The 21769-nt window shown below is 44.2% G+C and overlaps 1 protein-coding gene across 1 annotated transcript in view; it reads right to left on the bottom strand.

Annotated features, from left to right (window-relative positions):
• LOC116896485 (myomegalin) overlaps window positions 1-21769 on the bottom strand; it is a 196427-nt gene that overhangs the window by 123613 nt on the left and 51045 nt on the right. Inside the window, exon 4 of the mRNA XM_032897650.1 lies at window positions 10849-10959. Within this exon, the coding sequence (XP_032753541.1) occupies window positions 10849-10959 (111 nt within the window). The remainder of the gene's footprint in view (window positions 1-10848; window positions 10960-21769) is intronic.

Raw genomic sequence — 21769 nt, 5'->3', positions numbered from 1 at the left:
ACTGTGCCCAATACATGTGTATTTCAGTCTCACCCTGTCCCTATTACTTAAATCCAGCAACACAAAACGATTTAGGATTCTATCCACACACTCAGCAATCCAGTTGCCCCCGGCTTTTGCTTGTGCAGACCCTCTTCCTTGTACCCCACCATTGACTAGCAATGCTCATTCCTTTTTGAAGTTCAGGGGTCATCTCCCCCAAAGAATCCTTTGTAGATTTCCCCTCCACCTTCTCTGTCCACTTGGGGTAGCAATGCCTTGCTTGAATCCCTTTGCACTCTGTTCATTTACCATCCCACATCTCATGTTTACTCGCCTTCAAAGTCTGGGAATATCGTAGAAGTCTTATAAAGTCTTACTGAAGAGGAACTGGGGGGACCCAAGGGTCCCCCGGGTTTGTCTTCCACCTGCCTTTCCAGTGTCACCTTCAATCGACACAAGCCCTCTCTGCCTCTCATTCCAGCAACACCGAATGCCAGGAGGTGAGCCAAGCACAATGTTCATTCCTGCCTCTGTCCTTGTCCATTGCCTCTCTGGTCCAGAACGCTTTTATTTCTTCATGAGTTACAGATAGTTGTAAGCCACCACGTAGACCCAGAGAACCAAACCAGGATTTTCTGCTCTTAACTACTGAGCCGTCCCTCTAGACCCAAAATTTGAACCATTAATCTACCTTTTCCTAACTGTTGAACCTTGGCCAGTTCCTATGAGCCTGAGTTTCCTAACTTATCTCCTTCCCCAGATGTAAACATGCTACAATGGACTAGGTGTTAACTACATGGAAATAGTTATATACTGTTCTGTGTACCTGTAGACAGTGCTAGAGAGAGTCTACCTTCTCCTCATCTAAACTGACCTCTGTGGCCACCATTGACAAAGTTAATGGTTTTCTTCATATGTGTAACGGAGTTGACAATATCTTTTCTATTCTATTTTTTGTATGTACATAATGAATGCTGTGTACCTGCATGTGTATGTAGATAAATGTGTATGCATGTATTTTTGTATGTATGCATGCATATAATATATGTTTCTGAACATGCACATGTGGATAAACATATATGTATGTGAATGCTTTGCGGAGTCCAGAAGACATTTTCTTTACCCATATCTACCTTATTCTTTTGAGATAGGGTGTCTTACTAAACTCAGGGCTCACTAATTTGGCTAGGGTTGGCTAGTTGGCAAATCCTCTAGTCTCTGCTTCCTCAGGGCTGGCAGTGCGCTGCAATGCCCAGTGGTTTCTTTGTGTTTGGTTGGTTGGTAACTTGACTTCTTGTTTTTTGGAGACAAGGTTTCTCTGTGTAGCCCTGGCTATCTGGGAACTGGCTCTGTAGACCAGGCTGACCTTGAATTCAGAGATCTGCTTGTCTCTGCCTCTGGAGTCCTGGGATTAAAGACATTCACCACCATGCCCAGCCATTGTTTGTTTTAATGAGATTCTGGGGACTGAGGTCCAGTTCTCAGGCTTGCATAGCAAGGACTTTACTGACTGGGCAATCTCTCCCAGGCCCTCTTATTCTTTTTCTTAATGACTTATTTAATTATTAACTTTTAGAAACTGTTTTAGTTGTAAAGACTTTAAGACATGTGTATGACAATGAATATGTACTGTTAAAATTTTTAATAAGAAAAATATGTGATAGGAAAGAGGCAAAGGGTTATAGTAGCTAAAGTATTTATCTTCTTGTTTAGTGTGTGTGTGTGTGTGTTTGTGTGTGTGTTTGTGTGTCTATATGTCTGTGTGTGTGACAATGACCCATGTTAGCTTGTAGAGGTCAGAGGATGGCATTGACTTCTTCAATCCTTCTTCATCTTTTTTTTTTTTTTAATTTTTTTTTTCGGAGCTGGGGACCGAACCCAGGGCCTTGCGCTTCTAGGCAAGCGCTCTACCACTGAGCTAAATCCCCAACCCTTCATCTTATTTTTTGAGGTAAGGTCTCTTCCTGAACCTAGAGCTCACTACCCAGTCTAGACTGGCTATCCAGAAAGCCCCAAGGATGGTCCTGTCTCTGCCTTCTCAGCCTTGGGATTCCAGGTGTGTGGCCCTAGCCAAGCTATTTATAGACAGTTCCTGGAAACCCAAAGCATCCATTTTCCATGTGTGTTCTGCTACATGCACTCTGTGTGCTGACTGCCTGTCCTCAGCTTTTTGAGACTCTTGAAAGCATTCATATCTATTGATTGTCCTCTGGGGAGTAAAAGTTGGAAGGAAGTAGGGAGTATCCATTGAACACAAATATCTATTAAATATTTGTAACTGATATTTGTGTCCTTGGTTAAAATTTTCTTGGAGCTTCACATCTATTAGGTTTGTGTGTGTGTGTGTGTGTGCGTGTGTGTGTATGTGTGCATGTGCATACACAAATATAGTGAGAGAGACAGAGACAGAGAGAGAACAAATGTTCAAAGAAAAAGTTGGAAGCCATACATACTATAAAATGGTTCATTTACATGAAAATAGTATTAATTCCTTTGAAAATTACACATAGAATTACCATATACACCAACAATTTTTGTCTGGGTCTGGAAACCCATCTCAAGCAAACATTTACCAACCTGTGATCACAGAAAATGTTGGAGAGAGTAGGCATGGAGACAAGACAAATATGTAATGAACTGGTATTTAGCCTACAACGCAAGGAAATTCTAACACAAGCTACAATATGGATGAATGTGGAGAGCATTATGTGACACAGTCACAAAAGGACAAATGTATCATTTCCCTTATATGAGACAGTTGGGAGATCGTGAAGACCGAAAGCACAGTGAAGATGGATGGAGAGACCAGGGAATGGGAAGTTGGTGTTTGATAAAGACCGTTTCAGCTGGGGTCAAGTTCAGCTCTGCAGATGGGAGAGTGACACTTGCATGACAGTGTGGTTACACAAACTGCACACCTAGGTGAAAAGCTCAGTTTTGTTACATATTTTATTGTTATACATTGGGGTGTGTGTGTATGTGTGTGTGTGTGTGTGTGTGTGTGTGTGTGTGTGAGAGAGAGAGAGAGAGAGAGAGAGAGAGAGAGAGAGAGAGAGAGAGAGAGTTTAGAGGCCAGAGAGAAATGTTGGGTGTCTTCCTCTTACTCTTCCAGAGGTCTCTCACTGAACCACAAACTCACTAATTTGGCTAGATTGGCTGAGCTCTGGGAGAGGCCCAGTACCAGCCATTCTTTCCATGCTGCCCCCCACACCTCTGCATCCCCTCAACTGCCCCTACTATCACCTTCCACCACCCACCCCAACACTGGAGCTACAAACATGGGCCTTATCAGAGTTTTTCTTCTAATCACTGGGAAGCAAATCCTAAACTAAATCATGGAGCCTAATCTAGTTCAAATCCACTTTTACTCACCCTCTTGATCATAGATAATCTATACTTCTGCCTGCACTTATTCCAAAGCCGTTCTTTCTAATAACTGTGTGCATCCAGATTTGCACAGCAATGGCCAAGGGATGGTACTGCTGAAAGAATGGCTGGCTCAAGTTTCTAGCTCGAATGCTCACCCAGTTCACAGTTCCACTCTAGCTGTGTGAACACATGCATTCCTGCATTAAGTCAAACATCTCTTGATCTACCATACACTGTCTACCATGTTAGCTGCTGGTGGAGAAAGGCGTTCACAAATACATACAGATGACAGTAAAAAAACCTACTGCAGATGTGTGCACAGGTCTCCTGTAGAAATGACAATGATAACACGCACCAGGTGTCGTTATGCGGTTTCACAACTGTGAGAGCAACACAGAACAGACCGCGTAGCCCATCACACTCCACAGCTACTATCCAACATGCTGCGGGACTGAAGATCACAAGCAACTGAAGCACAACATACCGAAACACCCCAGCAGAAGGCACAGTTCAAAGACAGAGAATGTAATCTGTGTAGGGCCTTGATTGTGGGTGGAGCCTAAGGGGCTGGAGGTGGGCGTGGTCAGTGGGTGAGAGGGAAGTCACTGGGAAGGCCTGACAGATACTCAACACCACTGTGGACTTAGTGAACACTGTATACTTGGGTTACGCCAAGTTTACCTTTAACTCTTTCAATTAATGATTAGCCTCAGCTTATTGTAACTTCTTTATTTTATAAACTTTTAATTTGTTTTATTTTGGCTCTTTTGTAATAGCAAGTTAAAATATATACAAACTATGTGGTTATATAAAAAATTTATATTGTTAGTCTAAAAGCCTTTTTCTATTTTAACTTTTTTCTTTTTAACCCTTTTTGTTTAAAAAACAAAAAAATTAAGACAAAAGCACACATTGACCCAGGCTTACCAGAGTCAGTACCATCTATATCGTTGTGTCCCGTCTCCCCACCCCACCTCCAGCCCTGTCCATCCTGTCCTTCTGGAAGATCCTCAGGGCAATAGTGCTAATGGAATTATCTGTCATCTCTTATGATAAATGACTTCTGACATCATTCCTGCAGGACCTGCCTGAGGCTGTTTTGAGTTAACCTTTCCATTTTGATAAGTAAAAGAAAATTACTTTAAACCAATGGTAAAAATTATTGTAGCCAAGCATGGTACTCGTGCCTTTAATTCCAACACTCAGGAGGCAGAGGCAGGGGGAGGTAGATCTCTGTGAGTTTGAGGCCAGTCTAGTCTACACACTCAGTGCCAAGTCAAGGCTAGACTGATCTACATAGTTGAGCTCCTGAATAGGGAGGGCTACACTGAGAGACCCTATCTCAAAAACAAGAAATAATATTGATAATATAGTCATATTATAGCAATAACATATATTGTTATTGTTCTTGTGCAGTTAACACACAAAGAGGGAAAGGACGATCATCTGTTACTGTACAGCATCACTATGGTTAATGCTGCACGGGCTATGCTCTTACACAGCTGGCTGTACCACAGGCTGGTTCAGACTAACATCACTACAAACATGAAGTATCATCCTAGACTATTACAAAGGCTATGACATCAGTAGGAATTGTTTAGCTTCATTCGAAGCTAATGGTCTGTATTTGTCCAGGTTAAATCCGGCAGAGAGTAGCAGATCCAAGGGTCCATGCCGGGAGTGCCACACTCACAGCTCAGTAATTTTATATCAATGGTGAGCAATCAAGTCAGGAGGTTGCTCACCATTGATATAAAGGTGTGCTGTGTACAAGCCTCGAAGACTACCTGGGAACAGGATCACTCAATCTCAAAGACAGAAAACTGGTCTAGCGAGATGGCTCAGTCGGAGAAGGTGCTGTCACTGAGCCTGGCAACTTGAGTTCAATCTTCTGGACTCACATGGTGGAAGGAGAGAGCTGACTCCTGCAAGCTACACACACACGCAGACACACACACACACACACACACACACACACACTCACACACAGACATACACACACACACAGATACACACATACACATAGACATACACTCACACACACACACACACTCACATACGCAGGGATACACTCACACATACACATTTACAAACACACACTCACACACTCATTCACACACATACACTAAACACACACACAGAGACACACATACACATAGACATACATACACAGACACACAGACACAAAGACATACACACAGAGACACACATAGACCCAGACACACAGACAGAAGCACACAGACACACATACACACAGAAAGACACACACACACAGAAAGACACACACACACACACACAGAAAGACACACACACACACACACACACACACATACCAAAATGTCATTTAAACACTTTAAAGGTGAGAAAACTAAAGAGGTTTAGGTCTCAAATCAGGCAGCTCACAGCTCATAAAGGAATGAGACCCAGCTCGCCCAACTTCTATCTAAAGGCCGAGTTCACCGTCATCTCCCAACATTTTGATACTTTCGTTTTGGAAGAACATCTCTTGACAAAGAAAAGTATATCTGGTCAATGGTTCAGTAGTTCAGAGCTCGTGCTGTTCTCCTAGGGGACCCAAGTTCAACTCTCACCACCCAGATTGTGTAGTTCACAGCTCCAGAGGGATCCAACATGGGACCAGTACTCAGATGTGTTGTGTGTGTGTGTGTGTGTGTGTGTGTGTGTGTGTGTGTGTGTGTATAATGTATTGGTGTAAATAAAAATGTGAAGGTTGTACAAATAACTCTTTAAAGAAAACCAGTGATTATGAAACATATGTACTTTGGAATCTGTAGTTATACATTGATTTGCTCGGGTCCAGGATGGCAATATTCCATTTCTCTCTACTTTCTGCTCTTGGACCCAGCCTTGTCACATTTGAAATTCCATCTGCAAAATGCAACCCTTAGACTTTTGAAAACACAGAAGTCTGAGCAAGAAACTAATCATCATGGGACCAAAGACTGGTGGTTTTCAAAGTGCTGTTGGGAGACTGCACGTTGATCATACAGCCGTGGGTCTCACACACTCTAGGGCTGGGCACATTTCTAGTGGCTGCACACTCAACCAGTAAGAGAAGATACAGGATTAGGTAATAAAAATGAGCAGGTCAGCCATGATGCCACCCAGAAATCACTTACACAGCAGCTATATCCAGCAATGCTATGAGGCCTGTCCTGTACACAGTGGGTCATATTCCTCTCTCTCTCTGTCTCTCTCTCTGTCTCTCTCTGTCTCTCTCTCTGTCTCTCTCTGTCTCTCTCTCTGTCTCTCTCTCTCTCTCTGTCTCTCTCTGTCTCTCTCTGTCTCTCTCTCTCTCTCTCTCTCTCTCTCTCTCTCTCTCTCTCTCTCTCTGATCTGCTGTTGGGAGCTATATGTCTTAGTGGTTATTCCTTAACTTGATTTATATAGTCAAAATGGTTACCCACCCCTTTGTCTGCAGAACTGAACCTACAATTACTACTGGCTACCACGAGGGGGCAGTGGTCCCTAATCCCATAGGTATATGTTCCTGTTTATCTGTGCTAAGGGTAAATAGCCTCTTAAAAATGTTTAGGGCCTGGAGAGATGGCTCAGCAGTTAAGAGCACTGATTGTTCTTCCAGAGGAACTGGGTTCAATTCCCAGCAACCACAGGGCAGCTGACAACTATCTGTAACTCCAAGATCTGATACCCTCACACAAAACAAACACACATGTATGCAAAACACCAATGCATATAAAGTAAAAAGCAAAGTTATTTTTAAAAATGTATACACGGAGTTAAATTATTATTAATATTTACAAAATCTGAAGCTTCAAGGATACCTTACTTAATATTCAACCCATAGTGGCTAGTTTCAAAAATCGGGGGTTTTTTACGTGTAACTCAATACTCTTTAATAAATGTATGGCTAGTATGATACTTAATGTTATTTTCCCAGTTCTCTAATAGGCCTAGAGGAGAGAAACTCTAAAGCACTTTTTAAATTTGCTTTTAGGTTGATAATTTCAGGCTTTGGCCTGACTAGCTTTTACAACTACCTTACTGAAAAAGTTTCCATATAGATGCCTTCCCAACTTATCCCATTTATCCATTCCAGCCTCTCCCTCACCCTGTCTCTGTCTCTCTCTTCTTGTCTCTGCCTCTTTCCGTCTCTATTTCTGTCTCTGCCTCTGTCCCTGTCAACCACCTAAGGAAGACTTGCCACTTGGAAAGAGAAACAGACCCCCCTTCCCAGTCCTGTTCTCCCTGTTTCCCAGAACCCGTCATGGTGGAATGTTCAATCATCTCACATTAAGACAGTAGTTTTTTCCTCTTAAGTACCAAAATCTAAAATAAATAAAAATAAAAATCTACCCACAACAGACCTGTAGTTCATACGTTCACAAGCATTGGTTTTCTTTAAAGAATTACTTGTACAACACTCACGAACTTTTGCTGAGAGCAACTTAAATGGGTGTGGTTTTATGTTTTCATTTTAAAAGAAACGTTTGTCCAACACGAGCCAAAAAGCAGGCTGAGTGCAGTGACAGATGTCACCAGCACCACTTGGCTTACCCTGGGTTCTAGTTGTTCTACTTCCCATTAATCTTCCCAGCCTGAAGGAGTCGTGGTGTAAATGACAAGAGAACATAAGCACCATTGTGGTCCTACCAGGAAGAGTCAGACCTCTGCTCCATTTCCATGACACGGCAATAACTACTAGCAAGCGTGGAATGATTGCCCTCCTCTACAAGCATGATGCTATTACATTTACAAAGCTGTTGATAAAGATTTTGTGTCATCTTCATGGCTGTGTGTCTCAGCCTGTGGCATGACTCTGAATGTCAGTTCTGTGGAGGCTGGAGCAGGTTTGAAGAAGTTACATCGCTCGTCTAGTGGTTACCTGGGGCTCCTGGTGCACTGTTTCCTGAGTCCCTGGTTCTTCTGTCAAGACAGAACTTTGCTGTTTTCTACTAATCCCTCATCATTACATACTGGGATAGATTTGTTTTTTACCCACCTATGATGTTCATCATTTAAAAATGAAAGCTTGGAGGCTGGAGAGATGGCTCAGTTTAATTCCCAGCACCTAGGCGAGAGCTCACGACTGTCTATAACTCCAGTTCCAGGGGATCTGACACCTTCACACAGACATATGTGCAGTCAAAAGAAGTCAAAACACCAATGCAAATGAAAGGAGAATAAATATTTTTTAATGGCAAGGTGGGTACCTGGACTCACTTCTACATACCCAGCACTCAAGGGGTTGAAGCAAAACAATCACAGGTTTGAGGCTAGCCAGGATACACAGTGAGAGCTCTTCTCGATGTGTTCTACCTTGCAGATAAAAGGACACTTAACTAAAGTCTTTTTATAAAAGCAGGGCCTCGTATATGCTAGGCTGGTTTCAGACTCTCTATATAAACAAAGATTATATTTCGTCTCCACTAGAGTACTACATTGATTGATGTGCACCACTATAGCCAGATTATGAGGCGCTGTGGCTCAAACCCAGGACTTCATGCAGGCTAGGCAAGCACCCTACCAGCTAGGCTGTCTTCTCAGCACTTAACCTAGTCTTTAGGGCACTGTTTCTCAATCTGTGGGTCTTGATCCCTTTGTGGGGGGAATCACATATCAGACATAGCAGATATTTACACTACACTTCATAACACTAGCAAAATGACAGATGTGAGATAGCAACGAAATAATTTTATGATTGGGGGTCAGCACAGCATGAGGAACTGTATTGAAGTGTCTCAGCATTAGGAGGGTTGAGAACCAGTGCTTTAGTGGTTTTCGGTAGCTATAACCAAATGGGAAGGGTAGCATGACAGGCAGGTTGAATAAAAACTGGGGGGGGGGATGGGAAAAAAGGAGACACAGAGCTTTCAGGTTGCTGGAGCCACATGAAACAATGGGCACCTGCCCACTCTGTCCTCATAAGACCAAATAGAGACAGGTCATAGTTACCTGCATGGAATCCACCGGCAAGGGGGAGCCAGCGAAATGATGGACTGTCCTCTCTATCAGTGACTTTGTGTTGTGACTCCTTGCCCATACCCTGTGGCAGCTGCCAAAATCTAGTCAATCACTTTTCCAGAAGACAGACGGGGCCCTCTCTCATCCCACCTAGAGCATTCCTGAAGAATTGTTTCTCCTTAGCCAGTACCTGGCAGAGAATGAGGCTAGATAATTTAAGCAGCCCTCACCTGGCTGAGGGATAAACAACCCTTTCCTCCAGGGATCTAGGAGTTGCCCCTTCTGCCTCGGTTTGGGGACAGTTCACAGGAAGACTTCCTCCCGATATATAGTGAAGAAATCTGTTCACTCTTCCTACCCCGAGGACCACACAGCCATACATCCTCCCCCATCTGCAATATCAAGCTATCAAGTCCCCTGAACCTCTGGCAGCTTCCCGGGAGACACACTCACTACACAGCCATGGTCAAGATGGAGAAAAGAGGTTGGAAGGGGTCTCCGGGAGAGTAAGAAGGGATCATGGACACGTGGGGGGGGGAGACTAAAACCCCCCAGAATCAACCAGTCCATACTAACAGAACATAGATATCACCAACGTCTCTTCTCAGATTTACCAGTCCATATTAACTGAATTGGCCAGATAATCACGTGTGGTCTCACAGAGCCCAACTGTTTCTCAGATCCAAATGCTAGCTGATGGCTTCTGAAGCCTCCCAGCCTTCCGGACAGGTCAAGGTAATGCTCTTGTAGCTCTCTGGCGTGGACAGGTGGGAGCCATGATAAAGTCTGAGGCAACCAGGACTAGACACCCGCATACTTCAGATCCTCTTTCTTAGACCCCAAGAGGCCTGAGGAAATCAGTGTAGTGATCAGCCAAGAAACTTAATCCTTGTAACCCATCAGGACTCAAAGTCCTCTTCCCAACATGCTGTCTCATCTCACCCTTCAGCTCTGCCAAACCGCTCACATCAATCAAGACAGCCCTCCTTACCAGGGACGTCCACTCTCCCTCCTGGCTCCCTCCACTTTTCTGTGGGTACCCCTTTTTTTCCATCCTACAGCAAACAGTTTCTAGGACTAAACTGTCTAATACTCTGTTTCAAACATGGTTCTTGCCTGACCACCTTCAAACGAAGACATGAATTTCTCAAGGAAAAATTCTCCCTGGTGGTTTCTCCACACGACCATATTTTCTCACAGACCCAGAGCTGGAAGAGGCCTTTAGGAGAGTGTGTGGCCTGAGTCACTTCCCCCAGGCTCTTCTTAGCATGCAAATTGCTGGGCTTCCCCACCCAGCCCTTAAAGGTGAGTGTCTGGGGTAAATAAGCATCTACGCCTTAGCCCAGGTGTATTGCAATAGGGTTTGAAGCCTCTGGCTTTCCGGGCCCCTCCTGCAATACAGAAAGAAGGAAGAAAGCTGGCCCTAGAGCGGGGAATGGACCTGTTCGAGGTCACAGGGGAAACACCCAGATACAGAGCCCTGTCCATCGCAGAGCAGCAGGACACCAGTCCTAGACAAGCAGTCCCAGGTTGCTGGACTTGATCACTCACCCGCTTGTAGACGTCCTCCCGGCTGACTTCATACTTCTGTTGCATGCGCTCCTCCAGGAAGTAGATGCGCAGCTTGAGGCTGAAGTTCTCCTTCTTCAGGTCATTGAGGTGCTGGGACAGAGTGCGATATCCATTAGACATGGTGGGCGACCCATGGGGAGGAGCATGCCCGATCGCCCCCTTCACCCCTGGAACACGGTGCAGCCTTGCCGCGGCATGGAGCGGGCAGGCTAGGACGCTGCTGAGGCTGTGGGACCCCGAGGGCTAAGGCGACATAGCCGCTGTTGGTGCGCTCCAGGACCTGGGACTGGGCTCTGGGATCTGGGTGCTGGAGCGCAACGCGCTTTCTTTTTTTACCTCGGGGAGATATTTGCGGAATCCCTGATGGAGGAACATGCTGTGTGAACTCAGACACAAGTGGCAGTAACCCGACTCCAAGTCAGGACAGGGCTGTCAGCAATGCCCCCACACACACCCCTCCCCCGAAGCCTCAAGGCCCAGGAGGCAGTTAGCAGCTTTTTTGGGGGAAAAAAAGACCTGGTAACTCCCCTCAAACCCTTCCCAGAAACGGGAAGGGGGTGGTTAAGGTGATACTGGGATTGCAAAGGCAAGAGGGAACTGGAAGGGCAGTGACCTGGAGGGAGGGGCCGGGTACAGACTGAAACTGTGGAAAGAGTACACGTCCACAAAATGGCCCACAGAACTGTGACCACAGCCAAGCAGCCTCTATCAGGTGTAAATCTTAAGGTGCTACAGACTAGAGAGGCGTCCAATTCCCTTAGTGATCCAGAGCTCAGCCCCGGCCAGGCCAGTGTGTTCAGGCTTTCTCCCTGGTCATTTTCAGTCCCTGGCTGTAGGTTCTCAGCCTTTATTCCCACGCCCTCTGCTCCCCATGCACATCACACACCGGCAAAGAAAGGGTGGATTTTAGCTGAGAGGGACCTTTACAGTTTTCAGAGAATGAGTGTGGGAGTGAGGGGGGGCGAGGGCGAGCATCTAGGAGAGCAGAGATTTCAGCCACTCACTGGTCCATAATTCCCGCACCTGCCTAAAGGAGCCGGGCCATCCTCACCAGATCCTGCTCATAAAGCCAATTAAGATCCTTGAGTGACAGCTGCAACATTAGCAGGAAGTATTATTTATATCATGTCACATGGGACTTTGAAGGTGACTGGGAGACAGCCCCATAGCCCAGGTCCCAGAAGAGGTTTCTGATTTGGTAATACCGAGTTGGAGAAATTATCGTTAACATCTGAGATAAAGGAAATTAATTTCTTTTATATTTAATTCAAGCAGCTGCTTCTCCCCTAACCTACTTACTTTCCATCTTTCCTATTCTTTCTGGACCTTCATAATGATTCCAGTCAACCTTTTCCAAGTATCCAGAGGTCACACACAAGTGAGGGCGGCCCCAAAGAGCAGAGTGGCCATACAGCTTTTCACAACATGTGTTCTATAATATAATCTTACAAATTTGTGTCTTTCAAACTTTTTATATTTTGCATTGCAACACACACTCACACACACACTTATTCAATTATGCATTATAATCTGATATTTTCGGTTTCTCTTTCTGGGAGTGATCTGCTGAGGTAACTTACTGAACAGAGAATAAATCTTATCCTATAGTTTGGGAAACATTGACTCTAAGAGAACTCAGAATGAAAACTGCTGGAACGATAGCAGAGAATGCTTCACCAGAAACTGAACTTACAGTCTGCCATGAGAAACAGAAAAGGTTTGAGTAAATCAGGTGGCTTCAGAAGTGCAGAATTAGAACTGTGCAAGTGGAATTGTCTTTTTCTAAAATGACGAGGTAGTAAGAAGGGAGCATGAGTCATATAATGATAAGACAGAAATACTTCATATTAGGTAATCTACTCATTTAAAAGTCTGCACATAAAAATTCTACATGTCCACCGAATCCTTAACTTTCAGAATAAATGAAGTTCATTGAGATTTAGTGACAATGAAGATAAAAGTCAAAATTTAAAACACACTTTTCTGAGCACTACTACTACTACTGTAATCTTGGGTTCTTGGGAGGCGGGGGCAGGAGGATTACTGCTTCCTAGAAGTTTGAGGTCAGCCTGGAGAACCTAATGAGACCATGTCTCATACACACTAACAAACTTTCTGGCACTAGTTCTGTTATTAAGTATCTGTGTGACCTGAGGGTGTACCTCTCTAGACACAGAATCCTCCTGATCTGAAAGTGAAATGTCTGGGAACAGATGGGTAATGGTTGTTACTACTTCCATTTTGCTCAAAGGGGTCAGATTATTTTTTTTTAAAGATTTATTTATTTAATGTATATGAGTGCACTGTCACTGTTTTCAGACACACTAGAAGACAGCATCAGATCCCACTACAGATGGTTGTGAGCCACCATGTGATTGCTGGGATTTGAACTCAGGACCTCTGGAAGAGCAGTCAGTGCTCTTAACCAATGCGCCATCTCTCCAGCCCAGGGGTCAGATTATAGACATCGAGTAGTTACGTTTTGGCTGTCTACTTAAATCCTTTTTCTTAAATCACATAACAATAATTTCATAAAAGGCTCCTATTAGAGAAATTAAAGTATGTAAGGCTACAGGGTATTCCACTGCAGCTGAGATGTTTGCCACACTTATTGCTATTTCCTTTGCTCTCTTTCCACCCCTCCTGCCCCTTTGCTGGGTGGGTGGATGGTTTGGTTTGTTCTTAGCCAGTGCCTTCATTTCAGCACTTATATGATGGTAAGTTCTTACCCTTCCAGGTTTTCTTTCTCTACAGGCTTTCTCTCCTAAAGAGTTTAATCCACATTTAACGCTATGATTTTATCCCCAAGTGACCCCCTAACTTAGTCTTCTTACCCAAGACCTAGCCCACACACCCAAAGTTTTGCTAGAGAGCACAACTGGAACTCCTAACTGATTTCATGACAAACACTTCTGCATGTCCAACAGTCTTCATACTGTAGCCAAGGAAATACCTTCGAAACTCAACTCTTGTCAGAACCCTTTATGAGCATCACATCCATCTCTTAGGCTGAAGAGAAAACTAGATCACATTCCTTTAAGACACTCCATCTCTTCTCTTCTCTAGTCTTAGGTGGAATTCCATCAAAACCACACCTTCCCTACCCTGACCGACTTCCCCTTTCCAACTCCCAGTCAGGCGAACAGTAGCATTCACCAAGTGTTCACAGGCTGCTTTCCGATGTCGCTTTTGTCCCCCTGGCCGATTGCTGAGATTATTTCGAATCATTCGACTTCCCACGTAAACTCTAACCCCTCCACTTATCTATGGCCTTCCGAGTAAAGGACCACTGAGTTACATGTCTGTTCTTACAGCCCATGTGACGACTGAAGACCACGTCTGCAGTAACAGTCATCCCACAGCGTGGCTACAGGCTGCTTACAGTTATTTCAATCGGAGTAGAGTGGTTTGGGGGCTGGCAAGGAATATTTTGACTTTGTGCTTGCGTTCTCTTGGCTTTGTATTTATAAAGCACCCCTAAAATAATCAGTGGCGTTAGTGACTAGATAGGTATTCTGTGTTTACTCGTCCACTTTCTTATCGATGAGTTAGTTATGAGTTCGTTTGCCTAGATTTCCCTCCTAATGTAGATTTCAGGAGAATGGCAGGTGACGAGAAGTGTCATACTTCAAGGATTGAAGGCAGGACACACTTTCCCCTTCCAGCTGACCTTGTAATGAATATACCTTAGCTAACCATGCCTCTCCTCCATGCCTCCCTGACTCCTCTAAGTCACAGATTAACTAGACCTTCCTCACTTCTCCACAGTGCCAGGCACTGTCCCTCCCCTTTCCTCTAGGCCTTAAAATAGACTCCATTGCCCTTCTGGACGGTGTGAAGCCCACGGCTTCCCTTCAGACCCCAGTACACTCTCTCCTAGCATTAAATAAAACTTGTCACCTCAAGAAAATAATCTGCTTCCACATCTCCTGTCGAATTTGAAATTTTGTAAAAGTTTATTTTTTAAATAGTTCCAAGGAAACCACAATGGTGGTCGTAGGAAAATTGTATCTACTTCACTTACCTTCCTAAGTTCATATGCCCACAAGAACCTCTTCCCTGAGGTTTATATTACCCTCACTGGTAGAAATCACCACTTGAACACACTCACACTTGTGACATCTAAATCTGAGTTCCTGATCATCCCTAGAAAACGTTCTTTCCTCATTGGAGCCAATTCCAATGTGTTGCAAGTCAAGATTTGCGGTTGGTGAGAGCAAAGCCTTTGAGTCGCTCCGGGCTCAAACACTCACAGACACCATCTCATGTGACTGTACATCCCACTGTCTATAACACACATGTATTAGAAATACAGATCGCAGATGCCATGTGCCACCACACAGCATCTCTTCCGCTGTGTCCCAGATCCCATGACCTCTCCCTGAGTTACTTGAACAGCCCCCTTTCCTGGTGTCCCTGCTTCTGTCCTTGGTACTGGTCATCTATCCCGAGCACAGTGCCTGTGTGTCCAGGTTGAAATGTACCACGTTGCTACTGGAAGCTGCCATCCTCTCCCTGTCTAACTCCAGGTAAATGGTGATGGTGGCCCTTAAAGTGCAGGCCCAGGTACATCTGGGTCCTCTCCTGTCCCTTCCCCTCCTGTCCCTCTACTCCCCTCCCCTTGCCTTCCCTTTACTAAGTTCCCACCTGCACATGCTGTCCCAACTATATTGGCTCTTCTTGTTCTTTCTCAAAACCAGTAAAGAGCCTTGTTCCTCAGGGCCTCTGAGATGGCTGGCCCTTCGATGTGGTGTGCTCCTTCCCTAGATAGCTGCCAACCTTCTTCCTATAAAGTGTCCCATCGAAGGCTAGAGCCCAGTCCTCAACCCAGCAGTCCTTAGCACCCTAAGAGTCCATTCTATTATAATCTTTTAGATTCTGCATTGACCCATTTACCTTAAATTTCTGTCAGCATGCACTCTTCATGAAAAAACTGGGGTGGGTCTGCTTTAACCCCAGTACCAAAAATGATGCCTGGCATATAGGAAGCACTCAATACATGAGTGCTGAATGATAATTAATTTAGAAACTTCTCTGTTCTCGGTGGGTTTGATTAGACTTAAATTCCATCTGCATCCCTGAACTCATTCTCCTTAAAAAAAAAAAATCAAAAACAAAAACAGGTTGTTTTATATATAAAGTACTCTAGCAAACTAATGTTAACATTGCACAATCTGGACCTTCTACAAGAGTTCTGAATGGATGAGTACGTGAAAATTACAACCCAAGGACACTTCAAACTCCACAAACAGGAAGAATGAAGTGAATTAGTCAGGGGAGCTTGTCCAGGAAGGCTCCACAGAGAACTGGCACTTCTTTCTCCTTAAAGAAATAATCAGGTCTGCATGGACCAAGGCAGCACGGAGGGGCCACATGTAAGAGGACAGAGGGCTAAGTAGGCTCACCTTAGCAGTCAGTGAGGACCTAAGAGTTTCCTTTGGGGCAGGTTCTGATGGGGAGAGTAGGGATAAGGAGATGAGGAGAAAGATGGTGGGGGTAGGGAGGGCCAGGAACTGCAGGTCAGCAAGGCTCTTTCCTCTTCCTTCCTGGCTCTCTCCTCCCCCCTCCCCTTCCTTCTTTCTTTCTTTTTTACTTTTTTTTTTTTGTTTACTGCTTTTGTTTGTTTTATGGCTTTGCAAGCATGACCTCACATACCGAGCTGTATACTTGCCCTACTACTTCAGGGCAGCCAGGCCTGTGCATCTGGAGAAGGTCCCTTGATTAGAACATAAACTACAGGCTTTAAGTGTGCCCACTTCGATCTTTCTTTTGCCCTCAGTACACTTCCGATGCTTTACTCTTCTTTCAAAACATTTTCCTTCCAGAGAGAACTGGCTCTCCTCTGTCCCTGCCTGGGTTTCCTCTTTCTACATCTTCCATAATATATTCGTCCAGTCTTGAAATAAGACTGCAGTAATGACTGCATCAATGCCAGCAGTAGGAAGAGAATTACCACCCAGCTGTCGGATGTCATGCTCCATTAACATAACCAACTGTCAAGTCAGCCCTTAAAAAACTCAGCCTGACATGTGCTTAATCATATTCAGACCCCCCAGATAGCTCCTATAATGGAATTGCTTGAAAACATATTATTCTCTTAGCAATTTTTATCCTAAAAACATGTTCCTCTTCACTAGAATTGATTAATCGTCTGAATAGACTCATTCTTTTCAACTGTAATATAAATTCTATAATTTAAACTCAACCAACTGGATGTCGATGATATTTCATATTTCATGTTGTTTGGGGGGGAAAACATCAAAAGGCAAACCTTAAATGGCAAACCAAGAAATGGAAGGAAAGCATTTTTAGCATCCCTGTGTGACACATTTAGATTACCTAGGATATGGCATGGCCCAGTTTTTAAGGGAATTTCCAGAAAGGCTTAACTAAGGAGGGAGAGTCACCCTGAATGTGGGAATAGTACACCCACCATGTTCTGGGGCCTCTACCTCCTGCCTGTGGGTGGTGTGTAACCCAGCCACCTCCTGCTCCCTTAGCAACCAGGACTGCTCTTACTGCAACACCCCCTCTAAAACTGAGGCAGACTCTCCTTCCTTCGTTCTTGTCAAGTATTTGGTTATGGCAACCACAAAGGTACCTAGTATACCCCTGATAGTTAACTGTCTACTTATCAAAAAATAATATGGGATCATATGCCAATATATCCAGATGCAACAATGCAGAGCTGTGCAAAAACCAACCGCTTTAGAGCCAAGGACACCTAAGTTCAAATCTGAGCTCTGCTGTTTTCTAACTGTGTGAGTTGGAGAAGCCCAGAGAGGTTGAGAATGGAAAAGCTGGGGGTGGGGTCTCAGGGCTGGAGGAGGACTGCAGTCACATTTGCAGCGGTAACTTCTGGACGGTGGTTATTTACAATTAGTTCATCATCCTTCATGCACTCTTGTTGTTTGTGAAACAGTTCATAAAAATAAAACCGCCCTAAAAGAAGCAAAACTAGGAATTATGAGGAGGCAGGGGCAGAGAAAAACATGCATTTGTAAAGATCCATTGCCTCTTTAGTAGCGTTAGACATTGTCACTTTATGGCCATATTCCACGTTAGTGAGTATTTCTGTTATGGGACAGAGTAAACTCCCCGTCTGGAGAAGGACTTTGGTGGAACCACTAATCACTTGTCAGGGGCATTGCTCAAAGTCTTCACAGATCAGCAAGAGAGAACCTTTGAGATCTCTGGCCAACTTGATTCTTCCATGTTTGAATGTTTAACTACTGTGATTCCTTAGATACAATTAATTATATCATGTCTGTTACAACAATCATCTTGTGTAGGATTTACAATGGAGGTAGCATTTTCATGTTTATTTCATTACATCCTTAACACCACCTTTGAGGCACAAAAGTAAGGATGATGCCAGACCACACTTCCCGCCGTTGGGCTGCTCCACATCGCACAGTTAGCAGACCTCAGCCGGGAACCTTGTGACCTCTATGACCCTCTGACACATCCGTGACTAAGGAGGTACTTCCTCCTCTGCCTCAGGCCTCCAATAGCTTTCCAAATTGTACCTTAACTGTGAGCAATTGTACCTACGCCCTTGGGGACCTTCTTGAGACTGTTCGTATTTTGAAAAAGAAATTCTTCTATTTTCAAGATGAATACACCAAAGTTAGCTCTCAGAAAATTGTACCACGTGACGCAGAACCCCTCTCCTCATTCCATATCCAAAGGATTAATACAAATGGCTCCGAAAAGCACGAGCGGAATGCTCAGTACAGCACCATTCTTTGATTAGTTCGAAGTAGGAATGTTCGAAATGTTCTCGAACTGACAAATGCATAGAAAGCTGAGGCTATCCCCATAACAGAGCACTATTCAGCCATGAGAATGAAGGGCCACCACATGAGCAAGTCCCCAGTGCACTTACCAATGGGAAAGGCAGGCACGGAAGGCCAGATGCTGTACAGCATTTCCACTTAGGAAATGCTCAGAATGGACAAATCCATGGGAACACTCGACTGGTGGTTTTCGGGGGAGAGGCTGTAATGAGTATGAGGTTTCTTTCCGGGGTGTAGAAGTGTTCTGGAATTAGGTAACAGTGGACAACTGCACAACTGGAATTGTATACTCTTCAAGGTTAAATTTTGTGTGGTACTTAGACTGAGTTTTGATAAAGATGCCATTCCAAAAAGATAAAAGAAAGCAAAGCCAGAAGAGAAACTTGACTCATTCTTCACGTCTTAGGAAAGATTCATCACAAATAAATTCATTTATTGGTGGTAGCTAAATTCAATTTATAAGGCATGAGGCTTAGAATAGACAGTATCTAAATGTTAAGTGTTATTGGGGCTGGAGAGATGGCTCAGCAGTTAAGAGCACTGACTGCTCTTGTATAGGACCTGGGTTTGGTTCCCAGCACCCAAAGGTGACTCCCAACCATCTGTAACTCTAGCTCCAGGGGCTCCAGCCTCTCATGCTGTCCTATAAGGGCACTACATGCACGTGGTAAACATAAAGAAAATCAAAAACAGTGAATAGTTGGTCTTAATGGGTCACAGGCTCTAACAGAAAGTCTACCTACATATCCTAAGAGGCCTTTGGTATCCATTAGTCATGAGTAAATTTTGTCATAACAAAGTTTTACTGTAGTCCTCAGATAAAATGATCTAAAACACAATCCATTCTGCAGCTTGACACAAGGAAAACATATGCACTAGGCAATCTGTATGAACATGCATGGCATTTTCCCAGGACTAACAGTCTAACAAGGAGAATCAAAATCATGTAATTTGTTCTTGCATTCCTCAAACCCTTTCCCTGACACACAGAGTCTCCCAGCTATGAATTCTACAAGGACCTGGCTCTTTTTCCCCTTTGAGACTGGACAATAAACAGATAAGAGATTGAAACTACCATGTCATTCCTGAAGCTCCAGAGTCATTCAAATGCCAAACTATGAAAACCATTCTGCCTTCTGTCCTACAGCTCAGAAGCAGTCTGGTGCCCACACCCAGCAGCCTTCTCTGGAAATAGTCAGCATGATGACAAGAGAGCTCGTGCATAAGCCCATCCTGGACAGCATCCTCACTTGCATAGAGGATGAGGGTTCAGATGATGTCCCTTATGCCATCCCCCTCACGCTCACACACCCATGCCACCCACAGTCCTGGAATAACAAGGTGTCATCAATCCCCTCACACCAGAGCACTGGGAGCTATATAAAAACAAAACAAAGAAAACAACTTCCCTGGCCACCAGAAATAGATGGCCCCGCCAGAAATAACGCTGCCAGAGACAGTAAAGTAAGCGGGCACCGCAGAAGTGACAGGCGGGCTGTGGTAATCTAGCATTACTCACAGACTGTGGCTCCAAACTAGCTCCTCTACCAGTTTGACCCAGTCAACACTATGGAGACTTGGGGTGTGTCCACATGGGCTCAACTCAGAGAGCTCACTTGCTGAGCTTCTGCAATAAAAGGGGAGCTACCAAGCTGTGGTCTTGCTTAGCCCTCAAGGTTTTCAGTAACCTCAGGGCTGGGGAGGTGGTTCAGTGGGTAAGAGTACTTGCTATGAAAGAAAGTGAGAGGACGGGAGTTCAAATCCACAGAACCCATGTAAAAGCCAGGTAGATGGCTCTGTGTGCCTGTAAGTTTCGAGTTCAGTAAGAAACCATGCCTCAAAAGTAAAGTGGAGAAATAGATACCCAACATTCTCCTCTCACCTCTGTATATGTGTGCATGTGTACCAACACACACACACACACACACATACACACACACACACACACACACACACACACACAACCTAGCACAGTGTACCCACTGTGTATCAGACACTCTTAATCTCCATATCTGGTAATGGAAAGACAGAATAGATTTTGCTGTTCTACCAAAGAAGCTGGATTCAATGCCCAGCACCCACATGGCAGCTCATTCTAGCCAGTAACTCCAGTTCCAGGGGATCTGACACCCTCACATGGACACGAATACAGCAAAATACCAATATACATAAGATAAAAATAAATTTAAAAAAAGAAGTGGGGAGGCAAATCTGATTCCAACATCTCCCTGGTAAACTGTTTTAAATACGTCCCAGCTGAGACTGGGTAAATGCTAAAATCTTTAGACACCTTTCAGGCCATATAGACTTTTCTGTTTTCTTCTCTAGTCCCAACTCCCCTCTGCATTCCTTGTCAGCATGGTCTGAGGCTGTTGACTCACTGGAGTTCCTTCCCTCATCCACAGCCTGACTCATGCTTTTCCTTCTGCATGGAAAATTCTTCACATTCCACATCGGTCCCTAACCTGCCTTCTTCCTGTTGAACAAAATTAAAATGAAGAGCAGCCCCAGAGAAACTAGGCACTGTCGGGTCTCCTGAGCAAATGTAACCTGGATTCTCAAATGTAGCAGAAGCTTAGCAAATGGCTTTCTGGTCTATGACTAAGATCAGAACTAAAGCTCCACCAATCAGAAGTATCAATCAACCTTAATAAATGTAAGAAACCATACAAATGGAGACTTTCTAGTGGAACAGATCAAGTGAGGAAACTTTGTGACTACAACTAATCAAAATAACTCCCTTCAGTTCACTTACTTTGTTTCCGTATTCTCCTGGTAATTGTTTCTCTGACATTTTGCCTTGGGAACAGGAAACCCCTTACATCAGGGTGTTCTCACATTTGAGAATTACTCCAAGAGAAAGTCAAAATCTTATGTTCTCTTTTTAGTCACTCTTTCAGGTTCCCAGTCAAGTGTAGTTTTCTCTAGGAATTTTCCCCTACACCATGCCCAGATTCATTCTAAGTGCCCAAGCTACATATTTTGTTAAGACCCTTGATGTCCAACACAGCAATGATTACATTATAGTGTTTCAATTTGCACTCCAGACCATTGTGTTTGCTCTGTAGTTCTTAAGAAAAAAAATCAAGTAATTTTATATG

The sequence above is a fragment of the Rattus rattus genome, chromosome 3 (assembly GCF_011064425.1).
Source record: "Rattus rattus isolate New Zealand chromosome 3, Rrattus_CSIRO_v1, whole genome shotgun sequence".
NCBI lineage: Eukaryota > Metazoa > Chordata > Mammalia > Rodentia > Muridae > Rattus > Rattus rattus.
The sequence above is the reverse complement of the archived record's forward strand: the minus strand, read 5'-3'. Positions and strand labels throughout refer to the sequence as shown.